The 16,342-nt window shown below is 36.9% G+C and overlaps 1 protein-coding gene across 36 annotated transcripts in view; it reads left to right on the top strand.

Annotated features, from left to right (window-relative positions):
* PPIP5K2 (diphosphoinositol pentakisphosphate kinase 2) overlaps positions 1–16,342 on the top strand; it is an 85,573-nt gene that overhangs the window by 58,599 nt on the left and 10,632 nt on the right. For 9 of the 36 annotated variants that reach the window (XR_003093883.1, XM_025203270.1, XM_025203277.1 and 6 more), the window contains 10 exons: positions 2,498–2,625; positions 2,858–2,972; positions 4,071–4,178; positions 4,270–4,386; positions 5,279–5,452; positions 9,115–9,288; positions 10,552–10,621; positions 12,759–12,878; positions 13,843–13,905; positions 15,652–15,738. Coding sequence is in view for 26 of the 36 variants with exons in the window: in XM_025203270.1 (XP_025059055.1) it covers positions 2,498–2,625; positions 2,858–2,972; positions 4,071–4,178; positions 4,270–4,386; positions 5,279–5,452; positions 9,115–9,288; positions 10,552–10,621; positions 12,759–12,878; positions 13,843–13,905; positions 15,652–15,738 (1,156 nt within the window). In the remaining 10 variants the exon portion in view is untranslated. The other 27 variants (XR_003093886.1, XM_025203289.1, XM_025203284.1 and 24 more) reach the window with 20 other exon arrangements.

The following is a 16,342-nucleotide window of genomic DNA, read 5'->3' as shown; positions in this document are numbered from 1 at the left end:
CTAAACCCAAAGTGGCAATTAGTTGGAGCTTTGGCACATGACCAAAATGTACCAGCCAAGTACCTGAAAAAGAAGATTATAGGGATGAAAACATATTAGTTTCTTTATATCATGGCTCTACCTTTGGGGGGGTTTATTTCCCTTTTTTAATAGACAATGCCAGACAATGCCTTGTCAAGATTAGGCATCGTGGCAGAATACTTAAGCCTTACTTTAAACTTTGACTGAAGCTCACCCAGAGTTGATTATGCTGAAAATAGGGCACTTAGTTGTTCAAATTGATAATGTTCCTAGCCATATTTCCTCCTTGTGTGCTGTTGACTAATTGAAAAAAAAGTGCCTTAACTACATAACCCTTTTATTTGACTCATCAAAAACTAGAAAAAAATGCCGTTGTATTTTGGATTGGGGTGTTTTGGGTTTTTGTTTGTTTGTTTGTTTGTTTTTAATCTTGGTTAACTTTACTTGAAATACCCTGTAAGGACCTTTTAAAGCTATTGACTGGTTGGGGTTGACCATGGGACTAGCTAACACATTGAGAAACTGAAAGGTTGAGAAAATACAAATTAACACACAAATTATTTATATTTTTTTTTCTTTAGTATATTGTAAGTTTTTTTACAGAGAATGAACTGCACTGAAATATTGAGGTGTCAAGTACAATTAGAAGAATGAAGCTAGTTTTGTGAGCTAGTGTGTGCTGTACAGCATTACAGAAATATATAATGCCAGGTGTTCAGAGGGTCACCTGTAACTGCTGGTTGTACAAAAAAGTGGATATTCACCTAACTTATTTAAAGTCTTTTTTTCTCCCATGTTGGGAATGCAAACTATCAATTTTTTAATTTTTGTGTGTGTGTGTGTTAATGCTACTATTTAAACTCCTGGTATAGTAACCTCAGATTCTTGTTTGCTGTGTTTGACATTGATAGGATGTTAAATACAGAAACCTACTTTTCATGAGAAATTCTCCTGTTTTCTGAAGGAGTTAAAATTGAAGCACTATACGATTTAGTATGGTGCGTGGAGTGGTATGAAGGTGAATAAGTATTATTTCATTGACTATAATGACTGAAAAAATTATAAGCAAGACAGATTGCTATTGCTTTTCAGTGTGCTTTAACCCCAAGGAAATTCATTTAAGTTACAATTCAGACTAATGTAGTGAAGCTTTGCATTGAGTAGATTTTGATTGTCTTTGGTGGTGATTCACAAATAGAAATGAGACGATTCTGTTTACATGGTAGTATGCTCAGTACCCAAGGTGATAAGAATGCAAGGGATATCCTGCCATGGTAGTCTTTTAACTATGCTTGTCTTTCAGATCCCTTGATGTCCAGATTCAGTCAGGCTGAGAATAATACAGCAATATGCTGTAGGCTGGTGATGTTACTCATTACAGAACACCTGGAGGGAGGGGTTCCTTATTCTTTTTTTCCAGATAGATTTGACCACCAAATGTCTTTCAAAAGTAGGAAAGGAAGATGCATCTTTTTTAACAGTTGGTAGTGAGGTAAAGAAATTAAAACCTCTGCATCTCAGGCCACAAGAGTAAACACTTTCAGAACATACTTGGTATAAGCAAGAGGGCAGTGCGAAGCTTCGGTTGCTGATTCGATTCAGCCCAATTCGGCGGCCAAATCTCCAATTTTGAATCAGGAGACCAATTAAAAGGTCTGAATTGATTCAAAGCCTCCAAATCAATTTGGAGAAGACTTGGAGAATTGTACAGTCCCCGCTTGCCACTGCAGGGAGCTGGACCCAGGCTCCATGCAGGTAATTGGCGGGGGGAGCGCTGGAGAAGAGGGTAGGGGACCAGGGGGGAACCCCTGATCACTGCCCGCTCTCCCAGCCCTGTCAATGGCCGTCCTGACCAGTGCCAGCGTCCTGGCACTTTAAAAAAATAAAAAGCCCTGTCTCATTCCCTGGCTGCTGCAGCAGCTGTCGGGACCTCTGGGGTCTCATGGCAGAGCCCCCCCCGACACAATGCAGGGTAGTGGGGAGCAGCAGGGATCACCCCCCACTTCCTAGCAGGAGCCAATGAGTGCAGAGCTTTGTTTGTTTTTAAGTGCCATGATGCTGGGAGGGGGGGCAGCCATTGATGGGGCTGGGTGAGCAGGCAGGGGCTGGGGCCTGTTCGATTCAGCCGATTCAGTGATGGCCGAATCAGATTCAGCCAACTCAACTTAGGACAGTGATTCGAATTGCCAAATCAAATCACTGTCCCCTGAAATGGCTGAATCCGAATCCAAAGCAAGTACTAGCCACTTTCCACAGGCCTAATAAGCAAGCTTGGTGGCAGAAGAAAAATAGGGAAACCTCTTCAGACATTCCTAACACAGTATTGTTGTTCACAATCATACATTTAGACCATGGTTTGCAACCACCACAATGTAGCAGGTGGCTAGCTATTTTCACTTGCAAGATTTCAATTGAAGGTTCACTTCTCTGTGTGTTATATGGTTTGGTTTCAATAAATTAATTTCTTCCTGTCTAGGAATATGGTATTTCCAATGCTGAAAAATTAGAGATTGCCAAAGGATACTGTACTCCTCTAGTTAGGAAAATTCGTTCTGACCTTCAGAGAACTCAAGATGATGATACAGTAAACAAACTCCACCCTCTGTAAGTTTTAATGTTTTGCATACATACGTAAAGTTTTGTTATTTCTGTTGACTAAAAGTAAATGTTTGTAACTTGCATATTTGAAATGCTTTTAGACACATGCTATTTAAACAGTAAAACTAATTACTTAACTGTGTCTAATTAAAAAAATGGCTGCTATGATCTGTAATGTAGGTACATCTAAATGACTTATGATTCACTAACCAAGATTTTCCTGTATTTCTCGTTTTAGGTACTCTAGAGGTGTTATGTCTCCAGAACGTCACGTTCGCACTCGATTATATTTCACCAGCGAGAGTCATGTCCACTCTCTACTATCAATCCTTCGATACGGTGCCTTATGTGATGCAAGTTGAACATTTTTATGTTGGAGAAAATGCTGTGATAAAAGGAACCTAAGGAAATTGTGTCCAGAACCAATTAAAAATAAATAGGCGTTGGGTGCCCAACTCCTCTAGGCTTCTTTGAAAATGTCAGCCTAATTCCTGTTCCAATATATTATAAAACATTTGCATTTGTATTATGCACGCAGGTCAACTGGGAACTCTTTGGTTTAATAGAAAAATACAAGGGAAAATATTTAAGGTTACTTTTAGTGTAACTTCTTATGTATGGTAATTTCCAGGCAGAGACTTGCATTTCAACTCTTCAGTTCCTCCTACTTAGGTAGAACTTTAAGATAGCCTAATTATAGTTTAGATACCAACATGAATGATTTGCCTCAGTTTCCAGGAGGACAGCAGTGGTGATTTGATGGGAGCCAAAGCAAGAATGGTTAATGGGAATGAGGCTACATGAAGGAAAATTATCACAGCTGAGGCAACAGTAAAACTTATCACTTAATGAATTCAAGTTGAGGGAACTAGTTACTCTTCATCCCAGAATTTTGTAAGAACTGGCACATAAAATTAGTAGGTTAGATAGCAGCGATACTTTTAACGATCCAAATGCAGCATTACCCACTTTAGGTTTAATGCTTCTTCATCCAGGGCTAGTGCTGAAGTAAGCTTGCTGCCTTTGAACATTCTCAGCTCATTCACCTGCAACAATTAAAACCTACTAGCTGCTGCCCTCTCAAAACATTCCCTTTTGGAAAGAGCGTCAAGCATTTCTTTGCCTATGCTTTAATAGGCTGCAAAGCTTTAGAACAAATTTTGAAGGGGAGATTATTAGGGAGGTATGTGGAAATGTGGTTTAAAAAAACAAACAAATAAAACAGGCCCCCAACTTAGATGTTGTCAGACTAATTGATTGCGTAGATGAGTGGTGCTCAAACTTTGGACCCCATGGGACAGGTGAATGCATGGAACTAGGCTGCTGGCCAGATTGTGCCCCACACAGCCTTAGCTGGACCCTGTATGCTGGGATTGGGCCCTAAGGCCCTGTGCTAGTATCTTTTTATTTTTTTTAAATACATGTTACAAAATGTTTCATTTACTTTTAAGGAATCAAAAGATGATCAGTGGAAGCGAGCTATGGATTATCTCAATGTTGTCAATGAACTTAATTACATGACTCAGATTGTTATCATGTTGTACGAGGATCCAAACAAGGTAATTAAGTAAACTGAAAAAAAAACCATCTGCAGAGATGGTTAATTCAGGCTGTATATTAAAGAGTACATGTATTGTTCACTTTCTCTAGGAACCGTCTTCAGAGGAACGTTTTCATGTTGAGCTGCACTTCAGTCCAGGAGCTAAAGGTTGTGAAGAGGATAAAAACTTACCAGCTGGTTATGGATATAGACCTGCCTCCAGAGAGGTAATATTTAACTTAAAATTATATTAAAATAATAAATATATTTAAGTTCATGGACTTGCTGATTTCTAAAAAACTAAGAAAAATGCTCCTTCACTTGCAAACTAAACTTTAAAAATCCTTTTGTGTGCTCAGAGCTATTAAATAATCTGTAAACTAAATTGCAAAATGTTATAATTCTGATCCTTCAATTGCAAACAGATACTGTATTTGGTAACCTTATATCTGCTTATCCTAAAAGTATGTTTTTTACAGCATATATGATCTCAGCTTTTTATGATTTTTTATGACTTTAATTCGTTGTTGAAGATTCTTAAAATTGCATAGGGGAAAAATGGCATCAGCAGGAGGTCATGCTTTTTCTGATGTTGTGACAACTGCCCAAAGTGACACACAAAATAATTTGAGTAAAACAGTGATATTTGCAGTTCTACCCGGATGCCTGTATAATTAAATAATTAAGCATTACAAATTTGAAGATTCTGGGCTTAGTCCTACCCCATTTAATTTGGCAGCCGTTTTACCACTGATTTCAATTAGGGGCCAAAACTTTACATTTGCATCCAGCAAGGAACCTGTACAAAGACAGTATGATGTAAAATATAAGGGTGCAGGTAGGTGTCATTGTGTACATTGTGATAAGTTGCAAGTAGTTAAAGTAGTAGATAGTTTTTGTAGGTGTGTAAAAAAAAAAAAAAAAAAAAAAAAAAAAAAAAAAAAAACTGTTAAGTACTACTTTTATAGTTTAAAAGCTTTAAGCTACATGCATACAATTAACATCTTATGTGTATAAAATAACTTAAGCTTTTTGTGTTACTCATTTTACTTAATGGATTTTTGTGTCCAAATGTCACAAAGTCTGATGCTAACATGAACAAGTAATCTTTGCTTGTAGAACGAAGGCCCCAAGAAAACCTCACATAGAAATGATAGTGATGAGGAGGTGCATGCTTCCAGGCGGGATGAAACGGATCGTTCAGTAGTTATGTTCAAGCCCATGGTTTCAGACCCAATTCACATACACAGAAAGTCGCCCCTTCCAAGATCCAGGAAGATTGGTTCTGTTGAAGTAAGTGTTTGTATCCTAGATCATATTTCTTCCTACGGAAGTTAACTTCTCATTAACTCATAGCCAAAAGGAAAGACGATTATTCTTTTTTAATAACACGAAAATAGAATGGTGTTGTTCCTGTTAAAGGGCTGTTTTTTATTTTGTGAGAAGTCCTCCATGGCAATGGTTGTCTGAAAAGAATTTCAAAACTTATCTGAGACTCTTGCCGTATATTACTTTTTTCTTTTAGCATTTCAAATCTTACTGATTAACCCTCATTATTTGAAAATGAAGATACATTTTCACACTAAATTATGCCTCCTCCAAGCTGACTAACATACATTTGCTTGCATATGCATCCTTACCAGACACTGTTGTTTGAAATTTAAAACAAATATTGAGCTTTTTAGTTCTTGATGAGTACTGGGCAGTGCAAGAGGTGACAGCTGCTAAAGCTCCTGATAGACGATTTAAAGTTCTTCAGACTCCAACTGCACAGCTACCAACACAGAGGGGCACCTACAGTTGGGGATCAGGAAGCTCCTTGCTCCCTGACTGCACTTCCCCGTTGCCCTCTTCCCCTTCCTGCCCCCACAAACATGGAAGCAGTAGCTGGGAAGCTAGGAGCTCCTTATTCTCCAGGTGATATTCTCCAGGTGACTGGGAATGTAAAAAAGGGGTGTGTACCTGGGGCTCCCAGCTGCATGCCTGCTTTTTAAAGGTCTGGAGTGCCATGAGCCCAGCATCAGGGAGCCCTTCCTTGATGTTAGGCTTATAGTGTCCTGGACCTTTAAAAAAAGGGAATGCAGCTCCGCACCCCAGCTGAATGTCTGTCTGCTTTTTTTTACATTCCTGAATGCCAAAAACCAAACATCAGGGAGCGGCTCCCCAATGTCAGGCTCATGGTGCCCCCCAGTGGTGCAGCTGGAAATGGAGGACCTCCCCCATCCCCTGGTGCACACGCCAGATGCCTCTTTAAACAGTGTGCTGGTTTAAAGAGGTGTCTAACCTGTGCAGTGAGAAATGGGGAAGGATCCCCCTCTCCCAGCTGCACTTGTGTGTTTAAAGAGCTACCTGGTGCCACCAGCCAGGGGTGAGAGCTTTTCCATCCCACACTGCTTATGTCGGGTACCTCTCTGAAGTAGTATGTGCAGCTGGGAGGTGAGAAACTTCTCCATCCCCAGCTGTATGCCTGGCATCTTCCAGGTATATACCCGAGTTAAGGCCCTTGAGCTGCCCCAGCCTACTCCCTCCAATTGGGCAGGGGCTGGCTTTATTCTGGACTCCACAGCTGCCCCATGCTAACCCTCAACACTCAAGTGAGTGTTGAGATTTAGCACCAGACAGCCCTGGTACCGGTTCAGACCCAGGCTTTCCCATGTCCGATCCTCAGAGTATTGGACTTATGCCAGGGGTCTAAGAATAATATTTTCAGCTGCATTTGTTTTCATATAAAGCAAGTGACTCCCAGCGGCACAGCAGTTGAAGGTAAGAGAACAAATGGGCAGCATGCTTTGAGGGGAGGTGGGACTGTGTGTTTCTCAGTCTTTAGATAAATACTGCAAGACCCTTATTGTCTTCAGTTACCTAGGCCAATGGTTCTCGACCTTTTTTTGTACCAGGACCCATTTGTAAACATGGATGGCTAGTCCTGGCCCAGTGCCCCTCACTTCTGCCCCAGCCCCCCTTAGTATGTGGGGCAGGAGGTGGGAACTTCCAGCCTGCAGGGGAAGAGCCATGGTTTCCCACATTTTTCTTTTGTAAAGGAGAATCCATTTTTAAAGTTTGTTAATCCATTTTAAAGTTTATTTGCAACTCATTCATATATTCTTGTGACCCACTTTTGGGTCACAACCCATGGATTGAGAAACGCTGACCTAGGCCATGACATCTATATCTAATTACTTCAACATCACTATGAGGTGGGTAAACCAACAATACACTGCTGATACTACTTACGTGGTTGAACAGTAAAACGTTATCGGTGCTTATTGAACATCTGTGATAAATGACACAACCCCTTATTACTCCCTCATTCTCAGTTTTTTAAAAACAGTAAACTTCTAAGGCTATGCAGTGTGCCTTTTTATATCTGTCTTTGAAATGGGTTGCTTATGTAGATTGAATATATAATTACACAGATGTAATTACAAGTAACTCAGTGACTGAATACATGGGAGTAATATGTGTGGTTTTGTTTTCTAATGGTACGTAAGATAAATAAAATAAGGGGGAGACAGTAGTTTTGAATATTTAGAAAATTCGCATTTCCTTTTTTCAAAGTATACCTTAATGTTCAAAATTGCTTTAATCTCAACAATTCTAAAAATTGTTTTCATTCTGATGGTGCAAGCTCTTTTCCTGGAAAGGAGTTCACATTCAGTTTTGTAATATTTAATTAACTTAACCATTTTCTTTTTTTGGTAAATTTTCAGAAGTTGATTTCAAAAGGTATTTTTATATGAATTACTAAATTTTGAGTTTCCACAGGTAACAGAGTTAATTAGCACCTGTTCCAGCATTCAGATTTTAAGAACACGTTAAATTTTTACATCCTTTAGAAAAGAAGTTAATGTAAATAACTATCACTTATGAAATTTTAGATCTTTCCACTTTTATGTATCTGTTTGTGCACAGATTTATACAGCACACTGAAATCTGCAAACCAGTCTTTGGAAGATTTAGGAATGGTGGATTTTAAGGCTAAACAACTATAATATGATGTCATCTTAAACTACACTGCCTTGGACTTCACTTTCTGCTATGGTTCATTCATTTAAGGGGACACTGCCAGATTGTTTAGGCTTAGCCTATATGTATATATTTATTTAATCCATATATATTTTTATTTAATCTATATAACTTCCAGTGAACATTGGATCTTTAATTAAACTTTTTAATCTGGATGATTTTTCCCTAACAGTGTTCAACACATACTTTAGCTGTGTTTACAAGCACACAATGACCAGAAATTAAGCTGACTAGTGTCAGCTTTCTTTGCTCTGAAAGTAAAATGAGAAAAACAAAACTTAAATGGTGAAAATCAAACTTTATGTTGATAAAAATATGCACTGGTATTACTTTGTGGTGATATCAACACAAGTAGAGGAATTTAGCATTTTTACCCTGACATTGTCCCTTAAAATTTCTTACCTTTTCAACATCTGAAGTTCCTAAGTGTTTTAAGGTTGAGACATCTTTGCTGCAACCACTACTGTGATTGACTCTCCAGTGTAATTCCAAATCTTTTGAAATTTCAAAATTAACGTAGTATAATGGGCAAGGGGAAATATCTATTAAATAACAAATAGGAAAGTTTAATATACTTAGATATAACTATTAAACAGTATATATGGAATAACAAATTTGTTCCATTTCCAATGCATTTTAAAGCTAGAGGAAAAGATTTATTTTGCATTGAAGAAATTTGTCTGCCAGAAATTTGGTAAAATTAATGGTTTAGAAGACCTAATTGATTATGTTTTTAAGAATAATTTGTCATGTTAGTCGCTCCTAATTACTGTTTAATAGTCTTAGTTGTATGTAAAAGGGTGCAAAAAAACTGGATTTTTGTTTGGGGTTTTTTTGGTTTTTTTTTTTTTTTTCTTTTCTGTTCATTTGGCTCTGTTGAATCTAACTTTGCATGCTTTGCTGTTTTTTGCCCCCTTTCTCACTTCCAGGAAGAGAGCCCCCTGAGTGTGTCTAGCCCAGAGGGTATTGGTACCTGGCTGCATTACACCAGTGGTGTGGGTACTGGGCGTCGAAGACGCAGATCAGGGGAACAAATCACTTCTTCCCCTGTCTCCCCTAAATCATTGGCTTTCACATCCAGTATTTTTGGCTCATGGCAACAGGTTTTTAAACTTTACTTCATTAAACATTATTATGCATTCCAAGCAACAGCCAACTGTCTTTAAGGACATCTAATCCCTTATCATGGATTACGTTCAAAGTAAATTCTTCCACCTTTTAAAATGCTAGTTACTTCCAAGAATGTCTGGGGGGGGGAAAAAGCAAGTGCATGGTTTTTTTTCACTGAATGTGTTAGATATTTCCAGAATGAATTTGTTTCTTTTCATAGGGATTATAAACATTAACGCTGTAGAAAAGGCATAGCTTACTGCTGAATGAAACAGACTTTTGCTTTGGTTTAGTTGTCCTTTAAGACTTTAAAAACAGCATTGCTTAATTTGGTGGTAGGTAAATTTAAAACACTTTTCAGAAATGACAAACAATGCCATTAAAATAATTTATTTGGGGTTTGAGATTGCTGTTCAAAATTTGTTTTGCATATATCATATTTTCAGTGGCCTGGTATTAACTGTGCAGGAAACAAACTCTAGCACTCATTTTTCTTGCCTTCACTCCTGTATCTGGAGGTATCTAATTTAAAAAAAATAAAAACAGTACTTCATCCATTACATTTTACAATATTTTGAAGTCTTATTCCCCCACCTCCCCAATATTGGGAAAATAGGACAAATGATTCATATAAAATGATTATTAGTTCAAATATCAATGAAGGTCTAAAGCTTGCTTAATAATTCAAAATATTGTTTGCATATAGGATAATGGATGGTGTTCTGTTAATCATGCCCCTTTCTTTTCTAAGAGTTTCAGCAATTTCCATTTGGTTTTGGAAATTTAAGCAACTTGTGTATAGGAAAAAGTATATATACGTCAGTAAAAGCTGTGAACATCTGAAGGTTACACTAATAGAGCCCGTGCATGGATCAGTGACTGTATGGTGTCCTCAATAGCCTGTCTTTCCTTCCCTCCCCTTCCTTTTCCAATACAGGCGCAGTTTAGGAGAGTGCATTTGGTAAAATAAAATAAGTCTGTCTCAACTGTATATGTTCTCATCTTTGTCCTGGTCTGTCCTTTTTCATTCTGAATGCCTGCTTTGCACCCCCTCATTGCAAGGATCTCATATGTGAAATGGACTCCCTTCAGAAAGGGATATTGCATGATTTTTCATACTTTTTATGTATTTCTACTAACATATGTCATACGGCTTATTAACACTTGTCTGTCTGGAACAGGCTGCTGTATCAAGTTTAATGGACACTACATGTTGCTATTCTCTTTTTCCTTATTTTTCTATTTTCTATATCCAGGTCCTATCGGAAACCAGTAGTAGCTTACGAACACCAAGAACTATTCTGGAACAAAAACAGAGTGGTCTAGGTATGTGCATACAATTGAAATTTTGTCTCATATACTTACTTTACAGCATCTGTAGTTTAGCATGCAGTTATGCCATCTTGGAATTTTAAAAGCTTATTTTCATAAATACAGAAGCAAATAGCTGTATTTTTAATGTAATGATACCTGGTAACTCATTGAGACTGTATGAACCCACTGAGTTTGGTAATATTTTGGTAACAATTTCTTTTATGAAAACTCTATCTTTTATGAAAAAAGAACAAAACAGGTGAGACTTCACACTGACACTTTACTCTGACCTAGTACTCCTCTCGGTTTTATTTTGAAGTAATTTGTAGTTCATGACCTTGATTCCAAAAAATTCTGTAGAGATGTTAAGTGCCCATAGTATAGAACCTGGTAAAACTCTCAAGATGCAATGTGTGTTCCCTGCTATGGGCAATAGAGACAAATTGAAGATAATTCTCCTGGATGGAAACCTCCCCCTCAAACAAACAAAACCTGCCCCACTGCTGTGCTTTGTCCTTTACCAAGAAACTTCAGTACTTAATGAGACTGAAGTTTTTTGCGCTCCCCTCTCCTCCCAACTTTCTTTCAGTGTACAAATTTAATCATTGTAACTGTGTGGTTTATTATAACATACTGTTAAATTACTTTAATTCAAGTAATATTTTCCTGCTATTGCTATGGAACAGACATTATTTTGTTTGATATGCATTACATATATTAAATCTTGTAGTGTTATAAGTTAATGTTGTGTATATTTATATAAATGCAAACAATTATCTGTTTTGTGAAATAACTTGTTACACATTAAACAGCACACACACACGTTCAGTGCATTGAATTATAAGACCTACTATCTCTCCATTTTAAGAAACTGTTCTCTTTTGTATTTCTGTCTCTGCGATTCTCTTGCATCTTATTTTCATAGTAAAATGCATACATCAGGTGGTCTTGATTACTGAAGTAAATTTTTCCAACATGGTGGCTAAAATTAAATGTCCTTTTCTTTTTCAATGTGACACAATATGGTTTGTTGAAACTGATATATTGTGTGCATAGCTCAAGGTATTCTGTTTTGGTGTTAAAGGCTTTTGCCACAGACCAGGCACCAAATTTATATTGGTTGTGGTCGGTCACATGTGCTAGTAATGCTCCCTGACTTAGGGTTACTGTAACTTGTGAGGGAAATGAGTTACTTAATGAAATGACTCTCTTAAATCTACCGCTATGCATAGAAAAACATTGGTAAGTCAGAACTAGGCCTCCAAGTAATAGCATTTCCTTCACAGAGGAGTAGTGGTAGTAGTAGTAGAGGTTAAAGAAAGTTAAAATTTTAAATAGCAGTTTTCCCGTTTTATTCATTGAGGTGAGATTTTTATTATGGTGGGTAATAAAAATCAAATATTTTTCATGTTTTTGTACTTAATTATGCTTTTTTTTTTCCCAGACAATTTGTTATAAGTCCCTTTTAATGACGAGATAATTTTTGATTTGATAACAGAAGTATACATACACTACTAATACAAAGATGTATCTCGAGGAAAGAAGTGAAGCTAAACTTAGCTAAATTTTTATTTCCAAGTTTAGAATTTGCTGTGATAATAGCTAAAGTACTTATGCCTGTATGTCAGCTTTAGTTATCTTGTTTCACGTCAATTCGTGAGTGATGGGAAGTAGAAGTTTTCTATGTTAAGTCTAAGGAAATGTATGAGTGTGTAAAGTTGTCACCTGCTGTCTTAGAGATTTAATTTCAATAACGGCAATAATCATATTTGCCAGATTTTGTTTCAGATCTGCAGGGTCTACAACCCGTAACTTTTGTGTCTTTTGTTTGTTATTTTTTGTATATTGTTGATGCTAACTAGTAATTTTTCTTTACCAAAACTGACAACAGGAAATGAAGTCCCTTTGTTAAAGTCCGGTCCTCTGTTTGCATATGTAGCAGAGGGTGCTGTGACGTGTAGAAGCAAAGTAAATTATGATAGTTACAGCCTACAAGTCTGACATTACAAGCATATTGTGAACCTGTCCAAGGCACTGCTAAAGGCTGCCTTTTGTGTGGTAAGAGCCATGTGCTTGCATGCTGCATGCATCCCCAATGTGAATGGAAGAACACCTGGTTGTTGTATGTATTTTCTCTAACTCCCATCAGGGTCTCACTGTGCGGGCCTGTTTAGCACCTCAGTGCTCGGGGGTTCTTCAAGCGCACCTAACCTACAGGATTATGCTCGTACTCATCGTAAAAAGCTGACTTCTTCTGGCTTCATAGATGGTATGTGCACACTCTCGCACATGCACGCACAAACCCATGTGCACACATTAAACCTCTAAAGACAAGCCTTAGGCTGCTGATTTAATGGAATCCTAGAATCCTTTGCCTTAGTATTTAGTTGTATGAATTTCTGTTGCTGCCTCCTTGCCCGTAATTCAGTTAAAAAAATTTTTTTTTGGTTCAGTTCAATGGCACTGTAAATCCTTGTTCGTGTCTTTCATGATATGCTCATCGTTTTATTTTCACAAGTTCACATATGTATAACAGACATTGAGATATTTCAGGATATGCATATATTAAAGAGAAATTAAAAACAAAAAATTCAGTTGGAAATGCTCTTTAATCATTAAACCTGATATCTAGTAATTCTTTGACCTTGAACTGAAATGTATTGCATGGAGCATTTACAAGGAACCAATGAAAATTGCACTTCATTTTAAAAATACTGAGGGTGAAAATTTTAGGATTCCTCACTCTTATTCGCCAGAAGAATAGTAGGTTACAGGTTTTCGATAATCTGGGTGGAGTTCAGGTTTTCACAGCAGACTTCAGAATATACAGGTGACGTGTTAGTTTATACTGTTTACCCTGTTAACACTGAGGTCAAGCAGTATTAATAGGGTTTGGTTTGGTTTTTTCACCTTCCCAGCGCCCCCCAAAATCACTCTTCTCAGTGTCTGATTCTAACTAGATATAACTTTGTATGCCACAATCACTAGCTCATCCTGCTTTTTTTCCATGTACTTCATTAAACATCTTGCAGTTATTGACAACCAAGCCTTTTCTCCTTTTTAACCTATATTTGACCTATGGTCCTTTCTCCCTAGTCCCTTTTGCATGCCATTCACTTCTAACCTTCTCATCGTGGGTTTTTTGGGGGTTTTTTTCCTTTCTTTCCTTTTTTGAAATGTCCTTCTTTTGGTAGCTGTTATAAATTTCAGGTACCTGTTTTTCTCTTTCTCAGAAACCACACGCGGTTCTGCTGTTAAAAGATTTTCTATCTCATTTGCTCGACACCCAACCAATGGTACGTTTTGCTTTTGTTTTAAAAAAGAAATACTCCCTTGCTTCATCCCTTATTCCTATTTTTATTTTGAACACGGTTGCACACTATTGTCCAACCATCTGTCTTTGCAGACTTCAAAGAAGTGTAGTGCCAAATATAATCAGTAGATATGCTGATAGTCTCAAATCCCATCTTCGCTATTCACTTTATATAACCATAATTTCAAAATTCACTTATCAGAAAATCTTTTGAAAAATGGAATTATTGCTTTTAATCACGATATCCATTACAAATTACACTTGCTTCCCAATTTCTCAAGTAATCCGGTCCTGTATAGTATGTGAATAAATACTGAGGCTTTTCTGGTCTTAAATTTCTCAGTACCTTAACATTCTTCTTCTTCCTCTTCCTCTGATTTGAGATCTGAGGCTTCTGTTTCTAGAGTAAATCATGCTAATTGACAGCAGGAGGTTGCAGCCATCTTCTTGAAGTGACTCTAGATTAAAAAGTAAAAGAAAAGTGAGAGCTTTTTGGATCCATTTCTGTTAATCTGCAAAATGATTGAAAAAAATGCCACTTAACCTTTCTAGGCTTATTGAGTCTCTCTGTTCATCTAATAATCACAGTATGAGAGTTGCTTACCTCTTGCATTGACCTCTTGAACTTCAGGGATGAGAATTTTAACTCATCCCAAGAATAGCATATTTTAATGATGTCTAGTTTAACCCATGAAAAGTTGAAGATAGAGGTATATTTTTCTCTCCATCTGTGAGATATTTTGGGCATACCTTTCTACCTCAATAAATTGGTCCTATAACTACCCTGTTCACTGAAATTAGGCTCAAGTCTTCAGCATTTACTAAATCTTAATTTAGTTTTTCAAGATTTCTTAGGATTCCAAAACTGCGCAACCAGTACAGTGACAGGCTAATAAGGTCTTATGGAAATGAAGTGAAAGCAGCCATTGTGCTTTTAGACTACAGAAGTCTTGTTACTTAAAGCCTAGGTAAGAACAAAATATGTGATTCTCAATTTGTTTTCCTTCTGAAGAATTAAATCATGAGCTATACTTTAACCGTTTTATCAACTAGGAGTATTTAGTAAAGTTCAGCACTATAGTTGCCTCCTGACACACATTACTGGTTTAGTACTAGACTGGAAGGTTTGCCTTTAAGCCTGTAATTTATACAAGTTAAAATGCAGAGATTAATATTCTCTTGAAAACGAAAAAAATAGGCATTACTCTTTATAAAATAAATCACAATCTAAACAACATAGCAAGTGCTTAATTTAAAACTCAGTTATAGCAAAAGAGGTGAAAGTGGAAAAGATGAGCGCTAGGTTTGAGACAGCATCTGTTTACCATAGCTTTAAATACTTCTTTATTATGCTCTGTTCCCTTTGGAACTGTTATCGTGGCTGGGTAGGTTTTCATTAAAAAATAAAATAAAAAAGTAAATAAAATCAATTTAATGCGCACCTTAAGATAGCTGTGATTCATTTCATAAAAGCGCTTTTCCACACATCTTTCACAAATTAATGCATGCTGTATGTGCATCTCTGAAGTTTAAATTTATTCCAGGTTTCCAAGTTTCTTTACCAACTATATTGATGTTGTCTTGTCTGTCCTCTGGACTGTCATTTGATTCTCCTTCTCACTCTTTATTTCCATAACTTTGTGATGTTGCAACTTCTAACCCATTTCACAGACTTGCCCCCACCCTTTCATTTTTAGTTCAAGGAACATGATGAAGTATCTTCTCACAGTGCTTTATTTTCTGGACCTCTATGCAGAACATCCACACCTCTTTAGGTGCTGGTCCACTTCCTCTGTGGAATTTCTAAGCTCCAGTGGTATGTCTCTATAGTCTTTTAAATGTAAGGCAGCAGGGTGGCTTTCTAAATTGTTGTGTTAACCCTTTCATTGTCTTGCATTCTGAAAGGGGGCTATTGCTTACTAAGAGTGAATGCACCAAAAACTTAAGGAAAGTTAACATTTGCAGAAAATTACATTATTTAAAGAGGTACTGACAGATTTTTTTAGTAAAAAAAAAAAAAAAAATAGTCTCTTTTTTTAATATAGCTTCCTAAAAAGTTAGTTGCATATAGGTTTTCTTGCCAGATAGACTAACAAACCATTGCTGTTAAAATTATTATTTTACTGCGTTGTCTTAGCTCATGGAATCTATTTACAGTTTCTCTTTTTTTGACAATTTTGCTATCAAGCAAGACTAGTTTGGGGGTTTTTTCATAGTATGCATAGCAGGAATTTTTTTTAAGTGAACATAAATAGTTAATTATTCCTAACAACAATAATAATGTTTTAATTTCTTTGGGAGATCTTTTCTTACCATGCTGTAGAATTAATAATAGGTCTCTATAATGTAGGTATAGACACTGATGTCATCTACCAAACTGTTAGATTGAAATGAAAATGTTTCTTAAAGCAAATTTTTTT

The sequence above is a fragment of the Alligator sinensis genome, unplaced genomic scaffold (genome assembly GCF_000455745.1).
Source record: "Alligator sinensis unplaced genomic scaffold, ASM45574v1 scaffold575_1, whole genome shotgun sequence".
Lineage (NCBI taxonomy): Eukaryota > Metazoa > Chordata > Crocodylia > Alligatoridae > Alligator > Alligator sinensis.
This window is presented reverse-complemented; position numbering and strand designations above follow the sequence as displayed.